Consider the following 14,934-nt stretch of genomic DNA (forward strand, 5'->3'; position numbering starts at 1 on the left):
CACACCTCCAACACTTGGATTCATAATTCTCATAAATGCGAGACATAGTTGCAGGATCCATGTGCCATCTGTAAAACATTTTATAAAAATTCTCACGTAGATTTTGAGCTTGCGTAAACTTCACATTTCTCACCCAAATCAACTCCCAAGTATCCATAGATATTGTTTCTCCTATATTTTGGGCCCATTTAATCATACAGATGGACCATTTCTGGCTTTTTTGCCTTCATCAGTTAGCCATACCCTTTATGGGATTCGAACCTGGGCAGTTATACATGCTAGTCAGTGATTTAGTCACTGAGCCACAGGTTCTCTTCCCAAGATGTGCAGACTTTTAACGCCTAGACTGCTGGCTAAGGAATTCTGGAAGTAGAAGTCCACACATCTTAGAATTGGTTGCGAAGCCTGTAAATGGAGGGGGGGGGGCGTTGTCAAAGGTGAGAAATCAAAACATCTTGGGACAGATTAAATGTCGACCACCATTTGCCCTTCCTTGGTCGTCTTCGAATCCATTGGTAGTTCAAAAAGCAGTGTCCTTGTTCATCTGGGGGCTGACAGTTTGCAAAAACTCCCCTACAAAACCTTGAATGCCCTCTTAAATCGGGGGGGGGGGTGGGTGGTGGTCAAGTGCAGGAAATAAGGACTCTATAGACCAATGGTGGTGAACCCATGGCATGCGTGCCAGAGGCGGCACTCAGAGCCCTCTCTCTGGGCCCCCGCACCATGCCCCGGAGATGGCAACCGTCCCTCTTCAATCAGTTGCCTGCTAACTCGCCGAGGTCCTACATGGCCGGATGCATCTCAACATGGCTGGTTTCCCTCCCACCTGTCCCATCCCTCCTGGCCTCGCATGCTCTCCTTTTTCCGGACACGACCCACTGCATCTATGTTCCTCTGAACTGCTGGGGGCGGGCTGCGGAGCCCCAGAGTGCATCGGTCGAGGGACTGGCAGGCTGTGGCTGCTGATGGACACCATTGGCCCCCATGCGCTCACTGACCTCTGTGTGCGTGGGCCGATGGTGTCAGGCAGCAGCCGCCCCGGCCCCCTGGCCCACCTTGCCCTGCGGCAATGGCACCCCTGCCCTGCCTTGCCTTGCCTCATCCCGCAGGACGAGCCTCCTGCCCACTGCCTCACCTACCAGAGACCCCCTGGATCTCCCCCAACCCTGCCCGGCCCCCACAGGCATCCCTCCCCATGAGCAACATCGAGGTGACCACGCCCACCTTGGCCACACCCACCCAGTCTGCCATGACCACCCACCCAGTGGGCCACGCCCACCTGGCACCCGGCAATAAATAAGTGGGTTTGGGGTTGCAGTTTGGGCACTCGGTCTCTAAAAGGTTTGCCATCACTGCTATAGACAGTTCAAATGAATACATAGGTTTATTGTAGGCTAAAGCTCTCTAGAAGAATCTGAACTACTAACAGTCAAAACGAATTGGCGGGAGATAAGAGTCAAAGGCGGGCTGGATTTAGATCTCCTGTGGGCACGCAGGGACTCGAGACTGATGACACGTTTGACTCCCCTCTCCTACCGGCAGCCGCAGAAGGTCCTTATTCTCGATTACAGCCTGCTCCCATCCTTCTCTAAATTGTTTTATCACGAAACACGGCACCCTGTCTTGCTTGCTCAGCAAGGAAGAGGCGCTCAGAATGAGATGTGGATAGAAGCTTGACCTCACAGCCAATTCTCTTGCTGCTTTGTTGGGGACCTGGGTTCCTAACCCCCCTCCCCAGTTGAGTGAATTGGGGGCTGGAAATCTGCAAGCCTTTTTACTTCCTAGCGGAAGTAAATGTGGAAACGTTGCTTGTTTGTAGGTGGTGGTGGGGCCTAAGAAGGTCTTCCCAGAAGGCACAGTCATCTCCCTGCATCCTGCAGATGAAGAAGAGGATGACGAGGATGAATTCAGCGATGATGCGGATGTGAACAAGGAGGAGAGCAAAGCGAAGCAAAAAGGTACGGGAGAAACTGGTCCTGGGGATTTATTGGAGAGTGAGACTGTCCTCCTGCAGGGTTTTCTAGGGGTGACAGGATAGCAGTCTTCCAATATTTGAGGGGCTGCCCCAAGAAGGGGTCAACCTCTTCTCCAAAGCACCCGAAGCCAGGACGAGAAGCAACGGATAGGAACTAATCAAAGAGAGAAGCAACCTAGAACTAAGGAGACATTTCCTGACAGTGAAAACAATTAATCAGTGGAACGACCTGCGTCCAGAAGTGGTGGGTGCTCCGACACTGGAAGAGATTGGACAGCCCCTTGTCTGACATGGGTCTCCTGCTTGAGCAGGGGGGAGTTGGACTAGACTAGAAGACCTCCAAGGTCCCTTCCAACTCTGTTATTTTGTTATTCTCTTCTGCCTTTTTCCCATAGAGTCTTCCCTTGGGAGCCCGCTAAGGATTAAGGATAAGGATTAATAACTGCTAAGGATTAAGCAGCTGGAGAAAGAATCTGCTTTGAACGAGTAGGTGGGAAGGAGATGATGACGAAGTGGTGGGGACGAAATGGGCTCCAGGCTCTGACTCCTATTTGGGCACAGTTGAAATCCCCTTTTCCAGCCGTTTTATTTTCCTTAGCTTTTGTTGCTCTTTCGTAATGCAAATACCTTCTTCTTTTATTTATTAGATTTGTGTCCTGCCTTTCGTTCAAGAGCTTTAGCTGGTTTTCTCTCCTCCTACTTTTCGACAGAAAAGGAGAATATTTATAGCTCAGGGTTGAACTGTGGGGTGCTTGGTGCTCTCTGAGCTTGTTGGTTTTCTTGCAGACGTTTCTTTACCAAACTAGGTAACACCATCAGCGCTAGCTTCTATTTTCCCCCGCATCATCAATTTTGCAAGGTACATTAGGCAGAGAGATGGTCAAGATCAGACCAGACCATCTTGGTCTCCTTGATCTTAGTCCTACACTTTACCGAGATACCATGTGGGTGTTGTGGCTTAATATTTCCAGATGTTGCTACTGAAGCAGTTAACCTCACAAGATGTTTGTGTTTGTTCATGGGGTGAAGATAGAAACATAATGCTTAGTTCATTATACAGTAGTGGCCAAAATTGTGGAAACCTTTTGGGAGAAGTGTACAGTAGAAATGCCACCTTTGGTTAAGTTTCCACCCATTTTTCTCCTAATTTCTTTATAACTGTAGCCTTCTTTACTTAATAAGACTATTTTACATCGCTTTCTGGGCGACCGGTCAACTCTTTGCACTATGACTTTAATTTTATTATGTTTTACAAGCTCGCTAAATGAAAGAACACAAAAAACCCCAACCAACATGATAGCCATCACATAACACACTGACAAATGTCCTCCTCTCAGCTTCAATACACGACATCAATAACCAAATCCTAACTGTGATCTGATTGGCTCATGGCCAAAACAAGATGACACCCGATTGGCTCTCTAAACACTCATGCTCATTGGCTACAATCAGATGAAGGAAAGCTACCTGATATCAACCTAAGCAAGTTGTGCTTCCTTTTTCTGGTTCTTTGGCTATATCTTTTCATAGAATACAGTACAGATAATTGAACAAACTTTGTTGCATTACATTCTTGATTAAATTATCTTTCCATTGATATATAATTTCATGGTACTACTCCCCCCCAAAAAGTGGTGTTATTAGCCATCAAACCTCAAAAAATACACTTTTCCTAAAAGGTTTCCACAATTTTGGCCACTACTGTATATGATTTCTGTCACTTCCTCCTAAACCAGGGGTGTCAAACTGCTGGCCTGCGGGCCAGACGCGTCACAAAATCGCACCCACCCCATTGCCAGCAATGGGGAAAAAGTTCGGTGACGTTGCGAGTTTGACATGTCTGTCCTAAACCAAACAGTATTTAAAGCAAAAAGCATCCTTGCTTAGGCTAGAAGGGGTGAGGGCGTAAGACTGCTGTCCCTCATCCACCATTTTCCATTGTAGCTCTTCCCAACTTGGTGCTAGGATTAGAAAAACTAGCTAATGAGGTAGACTTGAGGTATCCTGGGTGCTCTCGGAGTTTGGCTGTTTTCTTGCAGATGTTTCATTGTCCAAACTAGGTAACATCTTCAAGAAAACAACCAAGCTCAGAGAGCACCAAGGACCCCTCATTTCAGCCTTGAGCTACAAATATTCTCCTTTTGAGGTAGACTTTTTTTCAACTCACCAGTTTCTTTTGTTTAGTTGCGTCCTTTGGGTTGATAATCAAACCAACTTTGATTTTCTACTTTAGGCTACAACCCAGAAGAGGTTGGCTTGGAAGGCAGAGGTTACCTTTGGAAAGCAGCTGATGAAAACGATGCAGACCATGAGGAACAAAGACAAAGTCTCTGGGGTAAGTGGGATTCAGCAGGCAGTAGAGAACGGCACATTGTCTGTCCCATGCTCCTCTGCGATTCTTGTAAGTGATGAGAATTGTCAAGAAAACTATTGTGGCAGTTGTCTTTACAGGGCTGGGAATAGTGTCAAGGTAACGATTTAAAAGCTAACCAGCTTGTGTAATGTAAGAGGTAAGATGTAATGATGGGAATGACTCAGCAGGGTCTGTGTCTCTTTAAGAGCCTTCGTATAAAAGGGAAGGCTCTGCCCATGTGTTCTCTCTAATCTGTTTCCTGCTGTAATTGTGGTTTGTTGGATCCTGCTGCATTAGCACATGTATGTATATTGTTCCTGCTATATGATATTGTAGATAGTGTAAGATAAACCACCATCGAATACAGACCACTGTTTACTGTGTTTACTCCTGGGTTATCTCAGCGCAATAAGATTGTGCACGCTCTGACAGATAGTGCTGACTATCAGTCATCCGATTTAGAAGGATCTAAGTTCTAGTCCCATCCCTGCTCAGTGCAGGATCTAGCCAGTTTCAATGCAGGCAGTCGTAGACCTGAAAGACTTAACCACAATTGAAGCAAATAAAGTTGCCAAGTTTAAAGACCCCTCCCTGCATGGTTAGCTGAGGAATTCTGGGAGTTGAAGTCCACAAGTCTTAAAGTTGCCAAGTTTGGAGACCCCTCATCTAAGCAGATACTGTGGGACAAAGGAGCCATTCAAGATCCAGTTTTGTAAGAATAACCATAGCAGAAAGTGTTGATAAAATATAACGCTTGACATGGAAATACTGGCTAGAAATAATCGCTAAGCAACGGGTCGCAAATTGAGGATTACCTGAAATGGTTTCCTTGTGAAAAGGGTGCTGGAGCAAAGTCAGAGAACTTTAGAAGGTTCTTCCCTCCCATCTTAACTAGGCCTCACCGTGAAGATTGAAGAAGAAGAAGCTGAGTCTGAAAGCGACACAAGCTTTGGGTCTGAGCAGATGGACAGCCGGACAGCTTCCCCTCAGATGGATGATGTCAAAGGTAATTGGGTTTTCCTTTGTGGCAGGACGTTGGCTCTAAATGCACATTTTCTTTATGACGTTAAAGTGGAAACTGAACTGAGTGTGAGTAAAAAGGTGGACTTGAAGCGTTCTGGGTTTGAGGATTGTTGCCCAAGGTTGCTTCTACCAGCTCTTCCACCGGGGTGCTCAGCTTCTAATCTGCTCTTGATTCCAGTTTTCCAGAACGAGGTCTTGGGGACTCTGCAGAGAGGGGAAGAAGAGAAAATCTCTTGCGACAACCTGGTTCTGGAGATCAACTCTCTCAAGTAAGACATTTGTGGTCAGGTTTTTGAGACTTTAGGAGAAAGCGGGAGCCCCAAGACTCCCCGTCCAGAGACAGGCATGTACTTAGACCTCTTGTGTATAGATCAGGGGCAGGCAACCTTGGCTCTTGTGTGACTCGGGGACTTCAACTCCCAGAATTCCTGAGCCAGCATGGCTCAGCTTGGAAAGCTCTCCCTTTCCCCTCAGCACAGCTGGCTGAGGAATTCTGGGAGTTGGAGTCCACGAGTCATAAAAGAGCCAAGGTTGCCTACCCCTGGTACAGATGGAGGTGTGCAATCTCTCACTTAGTGAGGGGGGAGGCGGTTCTGCTCTGCCTCCTTCCAGACCTTTTCTCCTTTCTGTTTGCACTCTCTTCCCAGCTGCACTCATTTGAGAACTGCTGCAGAGTTATTTTATTTTACTTTTACTTTACTATTAATTATTTTGTTTTTTATTATTTTAATTTGTTTTTATTATTTTTTATTTTAGAATTTTATTATATTATTTTAATTTAATTTATTTTTGTTTTATGTATATATTATATATATATTATATTTATATATATTATATTAATACATTATTTTTATTTTATATTTTATTTTTATTTTATTTCAATTTATTATTTTATTTTACTTTATATTATATTTTATATTTTTTAGTTTATAATTATATTATTTTAAATTATTTTATTTTTGTTTTATATAATATATTTATATATATTATATTAATTTATATTATTTTATTTTATATTTTATTTTTATTTTATTTCAATTTATTTTATTTTACTTTATATTATTTTATATTAATGTATTTTATTTTAGTTATTTATTTCATTTTAATTTAATTTCATTATTTTATTTTATTTTACTTTATTTTATATTGTATTATATTAATTATTTTGTATTTTTTATTTTATTACATTTTAATTTATTTGTTGTTTCATATATATTATTTTATATATTTATATATTATTTTATATTGATATATTTTATTTTTTTATTTCAACTTATTTTATTTTATTTTAATTATTTTTTATTTTTTTTAATTTTGTTATATTTTATTATTTATTATTTTAATTTATCATTTTATTTTATTTTATTTTATTTTTTTTAATTTATTTGCCTGCTATCTGGTATCAAATGACTTCACTGGTTTGGAAGGCCGATTTCATAGTTTAATTCAGGCTTCTGAATTGCGTTGTTTTTGCAAGATTAAACCTGATCACAAACCTCCAATTGACAATGAGGTTTTGTCCAGTTGACACACCTGTATTATCTATAATACAGATATATTGTTTTCCATGGGGGGGGGGTTCAGATAAAGGGCCTCTTTTGTTTATTGTTTTCAGATAAGGGGTCTTAATTGTATATATGGCATTTACCACAGAACTCCAGATCCTAATTGCGATTAACTTTGATATTTCTGTTTAATATCTATTCATATATATTAGAATATTTTGGTAGCAGAGTTTGTAGTTCGTCATTTGTTTTTTTTTTTCTGTAGTTATTTCAGTAAAATGTTGTTCTGGACATGCATTTGTCTAGTCAGTTTAAATGTTTAATCCTGCTCTTGAATGTGTGCTTCTTTGGAGATCATTCATCTTCAGCATTCTTAAAAGAGCTGTAGATCATCAGACAGATAAAACATATAAGCATATCATATGTAAATATCACGGATAGGATGGGACAGGACAGGACAGGACAGAACAGAACAGAACAGAATAACAGAGTTGGAAGGAACCTTGGAGGTCATCTAGTCCAACCCCCTGCTCAGGCAGGAAACCCTATACCATTTCAGACAAATGGCTGTCCAGTCTCTTTTCTTAAAGACTTCCAATGTTGGAGCATTCACCGCTTCTGGAGTCAGGTTGTTCCGCTGATTAATTGTTCTGTCAGGAAGTTTCTCCTTAGTTCCAGTTTGCTTCTCTCCTTGATTAGTTTCCATCCGTTGCTTCTTGTCCTGCCTTCAGGTGCTTTGGAGAATAGCTTGACTCCCTCTTCTTTGGGGCAGCCCCTGAGATATTGGAACCCTCCTATCATGTCCCCCCTCGTCCTTCTCTTCGTTAAACTAGACAGACCCAATTCCAACAACCGTTCCTTATATGTTTTAGCCTCCAGGCCCCCCATCATCTTTGTTGCTCTTCTCTGCACTCTTTCTAGAGTCCCAACATCTTTTTTACATCGTGGTGACCAAAACTGGATGCAGCATTCCAAGTGTGGCCTTGCCAAGGATGTCTGTTAACATTTCTCCTTCTTTTTATAGATACGCCTATAACATCGGCCTGAAAGAGGTGATGGCGATGCTCAGCAAGGTGGTGCTGGAATACCCCCTACAGCAGATGAAAGCAGAAAAGGACCCTCAGCAATACAGCAGCCTGGTGGCCCCTGTGAGCATCCCTCCTCCTTGCCTTGATTCTGCGGCCATATTTTTAACCCCCTCAGACCTTCCCATCTGCCCATCCCAGGTCCTTGGGTTCAATAAACAGAACAAAAATGCCAAATCTGGTCTGAACGTCTGGTTGACTGCACAACAGACCATAACAATAAAAAATAATAATAAAACATTAAAAAAACAAGCAAAAACCTCAAAGGGCAGACTTGGTGGACCACTGGGCCTTTTTCTGCCCTCCGTTTTCTATGTTTCTATCCCTCTGTTTATAAAGAATCCCTTTACCCTCTTCCAATGGGTGGCTGAAATACACAGGTGGTCCTCAACTTACGGCAGTTCATTTAGTGACCGTTCAAAGTTACAACGGCACTGAAAAAAAAGTGACTTACGACCACTTTTCACACTTACGACCTTGGTAGCAGCCTCAGGATCGTGTGATCAAAATTCAGATGCTCGACAACTGCTTCATACTTAACGACCGTTGCTGTGCCTCAGGGTCAGGCTATCACCTTTGGCGACTTTCTGGCAAGCAAAGTCAATGAGGGAAAGTGATTCGCTTTACAACCGTGTTGCTAACTTGTCCACTGCAGTGATTCGCTGCAGAGAAAAGTTGTAAAATGGGGCAAAACTCACTTAACAAACGCCTAACTTAACGACAGAAATTTTGGGCTCTATTGTGGTCGTAAGTCGAGGACTCCCTGCATATATAAGGGGAAGAGATTTGAAAGTCTGTGAAAATCGAACTGCCAACTAAGCTGTAAGTTGAGGACACGAGTGGCTGCATGAAAAAGGAAACTAGGGTTGGGATAAAAAACAAACAAACTTGCAGAACAGAAAAAGAGAAATATCTCCATTTCTATTTTCTTCCTTACTCCTCTTTTTTATTTTCCTTTGCTGGTAATATTTCAGTTGTTTTTAATCTTGGTACAGATTTCTTCATTAAAACTGTATTTTTTTTTATAAAAAAAATAATAATCACAGAACAATGTCCGTTTTGTCGCTTTATAAAAAGCAGGAAATTGTACGTTTTTGCCATGCAATGTTTCTTTGTCGTTCTTTTGGGTGCAAGCGCTGTTAACGACCTCCAGTTCTATGCATTCATTTAAGGGGCTCCCCCTTTTTTTTAGCATTCAGTTCTCTTTGCTCAACTCTCTCCCCCAGCTGCTGAAGAATTGGGCTCCGCTCTTCAAGAACTACATCAAGCGGACGTCGGATCACTTGGATGCTTTGCATGCCATTGAAGAGTTCTTCTTGGAACATGAGAACCTGACCACGGCTTTGGCCAAAGTAAGCTTCCTTGGGTGTTGACAGGCTGGCTGGAGGTTGATCCTAGGCCAGTGGTGGCGAACCCATGGCACAGATGCCAGAGGCGCCACTCAGAGCCCTCTCTGTGGGCATGCATGCCATCCCCCCAGTCCTAGGCTTTCAGCTGGGTTTTATAAAAATTTTTCGCTTTAGGCCTCCACCGCCGTGTGCAAAAAAAAAAAAGGTTCAATCAGTCAATTTCAACTTCTCGCGGGGAAAAAAAAGATCTTGCAAAGTTGGAATTGATTGATTGAACTTTTTAGTCCCACCCAGTCTGCCGTTTCCACGGCAGCCACGGCCACCCAATGGGCCACACCCACCCAAAGGGCCACACCCATTCAATGGGCCACGCCCACCCGGCACCCAACGATGCATAAGTGGGTTTTGGGTTGCAGTTTGGGCACTCGGTCTCTAAAAGGTTCGCCATCACTGTCCTAGGCTGAATAATGATGACCTGTTAGTTGAACTAGATTTCCTTCTGTCTCTTACATCCATGGGGAGGTCCTATGGTCTTCTCACCAAAGTTGGGTTTTCAGGACCTATTTGCCAATCCCCGAAGGGTCCCTGTTATACAAAGGTCGTCCTCCACTTATGACCACAAGCGAGCCCAAAATTTCTGCTGTTAAGTGAGTTTCCCCCCGTTTTACAACTTTTCTTGCCACAGTTGTGAAGTGAATCACTGCAGGTGATTAGTCAGTAACCCAATTGTTAAGTGAATCTCCTTTCCCCCCTTGACTTTGCTTGTCAGAAGTTCGCAAAAGAGGATCACGTGACCCCGGGGGACACGGTGACCGTCATAAATATGACCCAGTTGCCAAGCCTCTGAATTTTGATCACGGGACCATGGGGAATGCCACGAGTGTGAAAAACGGTCATAAACCATATTTTTCAGTGCTGTTGTAACATTGAACGGTCACTAAATGAACTCTTGTAAGTCGAGGACTGTATATAAAAGGCAGCTTTATTTAACAGCGATATAGACAAGGAAGGGGAAAGGAGAATCAACATCAGTAACATGTATTTGGAAAACAAACAAGATCTGAGAATATAAGTTTTATATAATAATAATAATAATAATAATAATAATAATAATAATAATAATAATAATAATAATAATAATAATAATAATAAAAAAGTTGGAAGGGACCTTGGAGGTCATCGAGTCCAACCCCCTGCTCAGGCAGGAAACCGTGAGCAGGGGGTTGGACTCGATGATATATCTATATACCGTACTTCCCCGAAGATAAGACCAGGTCTTATTTTTATTTATTTTTTTTTTGCCTCCAAAAGAGGCACCAGGTCTTATTTTCGGGGTAGGCCTTAGCTCACCTCCGGCACTGACAGCTCCACCCAGCCGGTCCACTTCTTCTGGGGCCGAAGTTCTGCAGCTGCATTCGGGCCTGCATTTTGCAGTCAGGCCTTTCCAGAAGGCCTAAGCAGCCGAGTACCGAGCTATGGATTCAATCCATAGCTCGATGCTCGGCTGCTGAGGTCTTGCAGAATTGAGCTATGGATTGAAGCCATAGCTCGGTTCTTCGCTGCAAAGGCCTTCCAGAAAACCTTGTGACTGAGAAATGCAGGCCTGGCTGCAGAAGAGGCCTCAGAAGAAAAAGGGGGCTGGCAAGGAGAGGTCTGGCTGCAAGGTAAGTGGGTGTGGGGCAGGTGGGGCAGCTCCACACCCCCATGCCTGCCCTAGCTTGGTTTTTAGGTGTGTGCCTCACCCCAAAACTAGGGCTTATTTTTGGAATAGGGCTTATATTAGGCCCACCCTCCAAAATCAAGCTAGAGCTTATTGTTGGTGTAGGCCTTACTTTCGGGGAAACACGGTATATTGATATATATCAATATATATAGATATCCTATATTCCCATATCCTGTATGTGTGTGTGTAAATATTCATACATGCATACATACATACATATAAGGAATAGAAACTAAGGAAGATGCCTCTGTCTTCATAACTTATACATACACAAAATACCAGTTTAGAGGGGAAAACATATCACAATAGGGGCTCATGACCCCAGTTCATTACAACCGTTGTAAATATGAGTCAGTTGCCAAGCGTCCAAATTCTGATCACGTGGTTATGAGGATGCTGCAATGGTTGTTAAGTGTGAAAAAATGGTCTTCAGTCCCTTTTTTCAGTGCCATTGCAGCTTTGAATCCTCACTAAACAAACTGTTGTAAGTCATGTACTACACACACACACACACACATTGCTTTTTGGTATTGTTCCTCTCATTAGCCTTTGTGGGGTTTTTTTTTTTAAACAACTTGTAAGTTCCATCAATGGTAAGACATTAAAAGTTGTTTGTGTGGAGTTTCTTTTTCTGTATCTGTGGAAGTTCTCAGTCATCCATGTCAGGATTGTCCCAAAGCTGCTTTAGAAAAGGCAACTGGGCTTTCTTGAATTTTCTTGCAGAGAAAGTTAGAACTGAAGGAGCTTCTTGGAGGAGAAGTGAAGCGCCCTCAAGAAAAATCAAGAAAGTCTTAATTCTAAGCTTTTCTTTTCCGTACGGCTCTTTACTTCTTCCTTGCCTCCATTCCTGACCATGCATAGCCCCTCAATGCAAACCCAGCTTCTTCTGTGGTCCTTGCAGGTCCTGATGATGTTCTATCAACTGGAAATCTTAGAAGAAGAGATGATTCTGGCCTGGTTTTCTGAACGGGACACCTCAGATAAAGGCAGACAGCTTCGTAAAAACCAGCGGGTGAGTTACCATCAGTGGGTGAGGATCAAGGTGTTGTGAGCCATATCCATCCATCACGCGTATTCATACTTCATGCCAAGATGCCAGGTAGTTTATAAACATTAAAACAGAACAGTAGAACAACTTACATTAAAAAACGGCCATAAACAGAATGCATAACAGCATAAAATCCAAACAAAAGCAGACCCAATTATCACCAAAAAAAAAACCCCATTAAACAGAATTGTGCTTACTGCCTTACAGAAAATCAGAACCCCTAGGACAGGGGTAGGCAACCTCAGCTCTTTTATGACTCATGGACTTCAACTCCCGGAATTCCTGAGTCAGCTATGCATAGCTGACTCAGGAATTCTGGGAGTTGAAGTCCATGAGTCATAAAAGAGCTGAGACTGCCCTAGGAAAATAGATACACCTCAATGGCAAGCAGTTGCAGAGAAATAGTCACCTGGGTTTCTTCATGACCACCCAGGACAGGTGATTCCCTAAGATGTCCCAGAACTGTGGCAGGCAGGGCTTTAAAACCAATAGTTTGAATTAGACCCAGCCTCAATTCTGCATTTTAGACCCAGATCACCGCAATTTGTCCCATCGGCAGCTTCTGAATAGTCTTTGAAGGCAGCCCCACATAGAGGGTGTTGCAGTATTCTAAGCATGAGGGAAAGATCTTTTAGCCAGATTTCTGGAAAGTGTGAAGAGTACAGTACTTGACAAAGGAACAGTTTGCAATTCGGTAAACCTGTTAACATTAAGCCATAATTGTTTTTGTTTGGGGCTTGCTCTGATTTAACAAACTCTGGTTAAATTCACACCCTTAGCACCATATGTCAGCCCTATTGATCACCATAAGGCAAAACCAGCCAATAGTGGTTTCAGTAAATTATAGTGAAACAACTCATGGCCTAGCACAAGGGTAGGCAATTGTGGCTCTTTTATGACTCGTGGACTTCAACTCCCAGAATTCCTGAGCCAGCATGGGGGAACTATGGCCCCTTCATGACTGGTGGACTTCAACTCCCAGAATTCCTGAGCCAGCATGGCTCAGCTTGGAAACCTCTCCCTTTCCCCTCAGCATGGCTGGCTCAGGAATTCTGGGAGTTGAAGTCCACAAGTCCTAAAAGAGCCAAGGTTGCCTACCCCTGGCCTAGCACAATAATACACAATCCAGGAGCCACATGGGCCACGTTCTTATACTGATAGTCCTCGACGTACGACCACAATTGAGCCCAAAATCTCTGTTGCTAAGTGAGATTTGTTAAGTGAGTTTTGCCCCACTTGACTACTTTTCTTGCCACAGTTGTTAAGCGATTCTGTCTTCCCCACTGACTTTGCGTGTCAGAAGTTCGCAAAAGGGGATCACATGACCCCAGGACGTTGCAACGGTCATAAATACGAACCAGTTGCCAAGCGTCTAGATGTGGATCACGTGACTGTGGGGGTGCTGCAACGGTCGTAAGGGTGAAAAATGGTCCTAAACCCTTTTTCCAGTGTAACTGGACATAAACATTTTTTCCCCGTTGTAACTGAGCGGTCACTAAACGAATGGCTGTAAGTCAAGGACTACCTGTAGTTGAAATCTAATATCCGAAGCACAGCAACCTACGAAAAGAATGTTTATGGCCAAATCCGCCAGTTTTCCCCCCTTGTTCCACCTGTTTATTGCCAAGAAGTTTCAGGTGGTTCTTCCCAGGCGTCCCCATCGCTGCACGCTGATCGTCACTCATGCTGGTCCTCTTTTGCAGCTTCAGAAGTTCATCCAGTGGCTTGAGGAAGCGGAGGAAGAGTCGTCCGAAGGGGAGCAAAACTGACCTGGTGGCCTCCGTCAAAAAGAAAGACGAGCCTTGCTCTCTTTCTCAGAAGAAGGGAGGCCCCAAACATCCACCTTGGCTGAAGGAGGCGGCAGAAGAGCAAGGACATAACCGTGTGCATGGCCCATGCATGTGGGATTCGAACTCTCGGCTGGCTGACAATCCTGGGGCTTATTTCGTTGTATATTTAATGTTCCTGGCAGACACCACGGGTGGGACGGAAGGAAACCATGGCTGGATAAACCAGAGACCTGTACACTATTTAAAGTCTTTCCACGGGGTGTGTATGTGTGCACATGAGGGTGGGAGGTCTGCTAATGGCCAGGTAAGCAGTGCAACTCCCAAGTCAACCTTAACAGTTAGGATTCCAACCATTTTTGAGTTCTTCTTCTTCTTCAAAAAAAAAAAGATCTCTTGAACTTCCTGCATTTGCTTGTGTCCGTGGGAAATGGTTCGTTGAGTCCGAGAATCGGCTGTAAAAGCAGAAGAGAACAGACCAAGATAAGGTAGTAGGATAAGCCAGGACGGAAAAGATGCTACTGACATTAGCCAAATTGTCCTTTAACCCTAACCCTAAACTAGGGAAATTAACCCCGGAGAAAAGAACTTTCCTGAAAGGAAAATCTTCTTTTCGAAGTCGGGGTTAGTTCCACACTCTCACGTACAAATGTGGGTGTCATCCCAAACCACGGAGCCCTCTTTTTTTTCTTCTTCTTCTCTTTGCATAAAACGGGGGGAAATGCTCACCTACCTCACAAAGCATTTGTCGATAAAGAGAAATCTCTGTAACGGATAAGTGTTCTTAGGCCTCTTAACGTTGGTGCTGTGTTGCGCGTCGGTCTTGCTGAAAAAAGTCTGGTCCTTCAGAGCTGAGCGACATGGCTCCCATCTTGTTTTTGAGGGAAAAAGGGGGTTGTTTCTCCTGAAGCTGCTTTGAGTCGGTTCCTTTCGGCCTCTGACAAATAACGTGTTTTGGGCGAACTTTTGGGGTTCTGCTTTGGCCCTATACTGACTCCACATAGATCCAAGCTAGGCCTGTCACAGACACGTCACTTAGGGTCCTGCTCCTTCTGACGGCTTTCAAGCCACCAGAGAATGTCTCCT

The 14,934-nt window shown here is 43.5% G+C and overlaps 1 protein-coding gene across 1 annotated transcript; it reads left to right on the forward strand.

Moving 5' to 3' along the window:
* Positions 1-1,819: 1,819 nt before the first annotated feature.
* Positions 1,820-14,091, forward strand: EIF2B5 (eukaryotic translation initiation factor 2B subunit epsilon; the record flags this gene model as incomplete). Its single annotated transcript, XM_015824249.1, has 8 exons — positions 1,820-1,958; positions 4,209-4,310; positions 5,224-5,334; positions 5,530-5,620; positions 7,881-8,004; positions 9,168-9,293; positions 11,915-12,025; positions 13,765-14,091. Coding segments are annotated over 8 exons (870 nt in total), but the record flags the coding sequence as incomplete, so codon positions are not given.
* Positions 14,092-14,934: the final 843 nt, after the last annotated feature.

Source organism: Protobothrops mucrosquamatus, unplaced genomic scaffold, assembly GCF_001527695.2.
Source record: "Protobothrops mucrosquamatus isolate PMUCROS unplaced genomic scaffold, P.Mucros_1.0 scaffold2171, whole genome shotgun sequence".
Lineage (NCBI taxonomy): Eukaryota > Metazoa > Chordata > Lepidosauria > Squamata > Viperidae > Protobothrops > Protobothrops mucrosquamatus.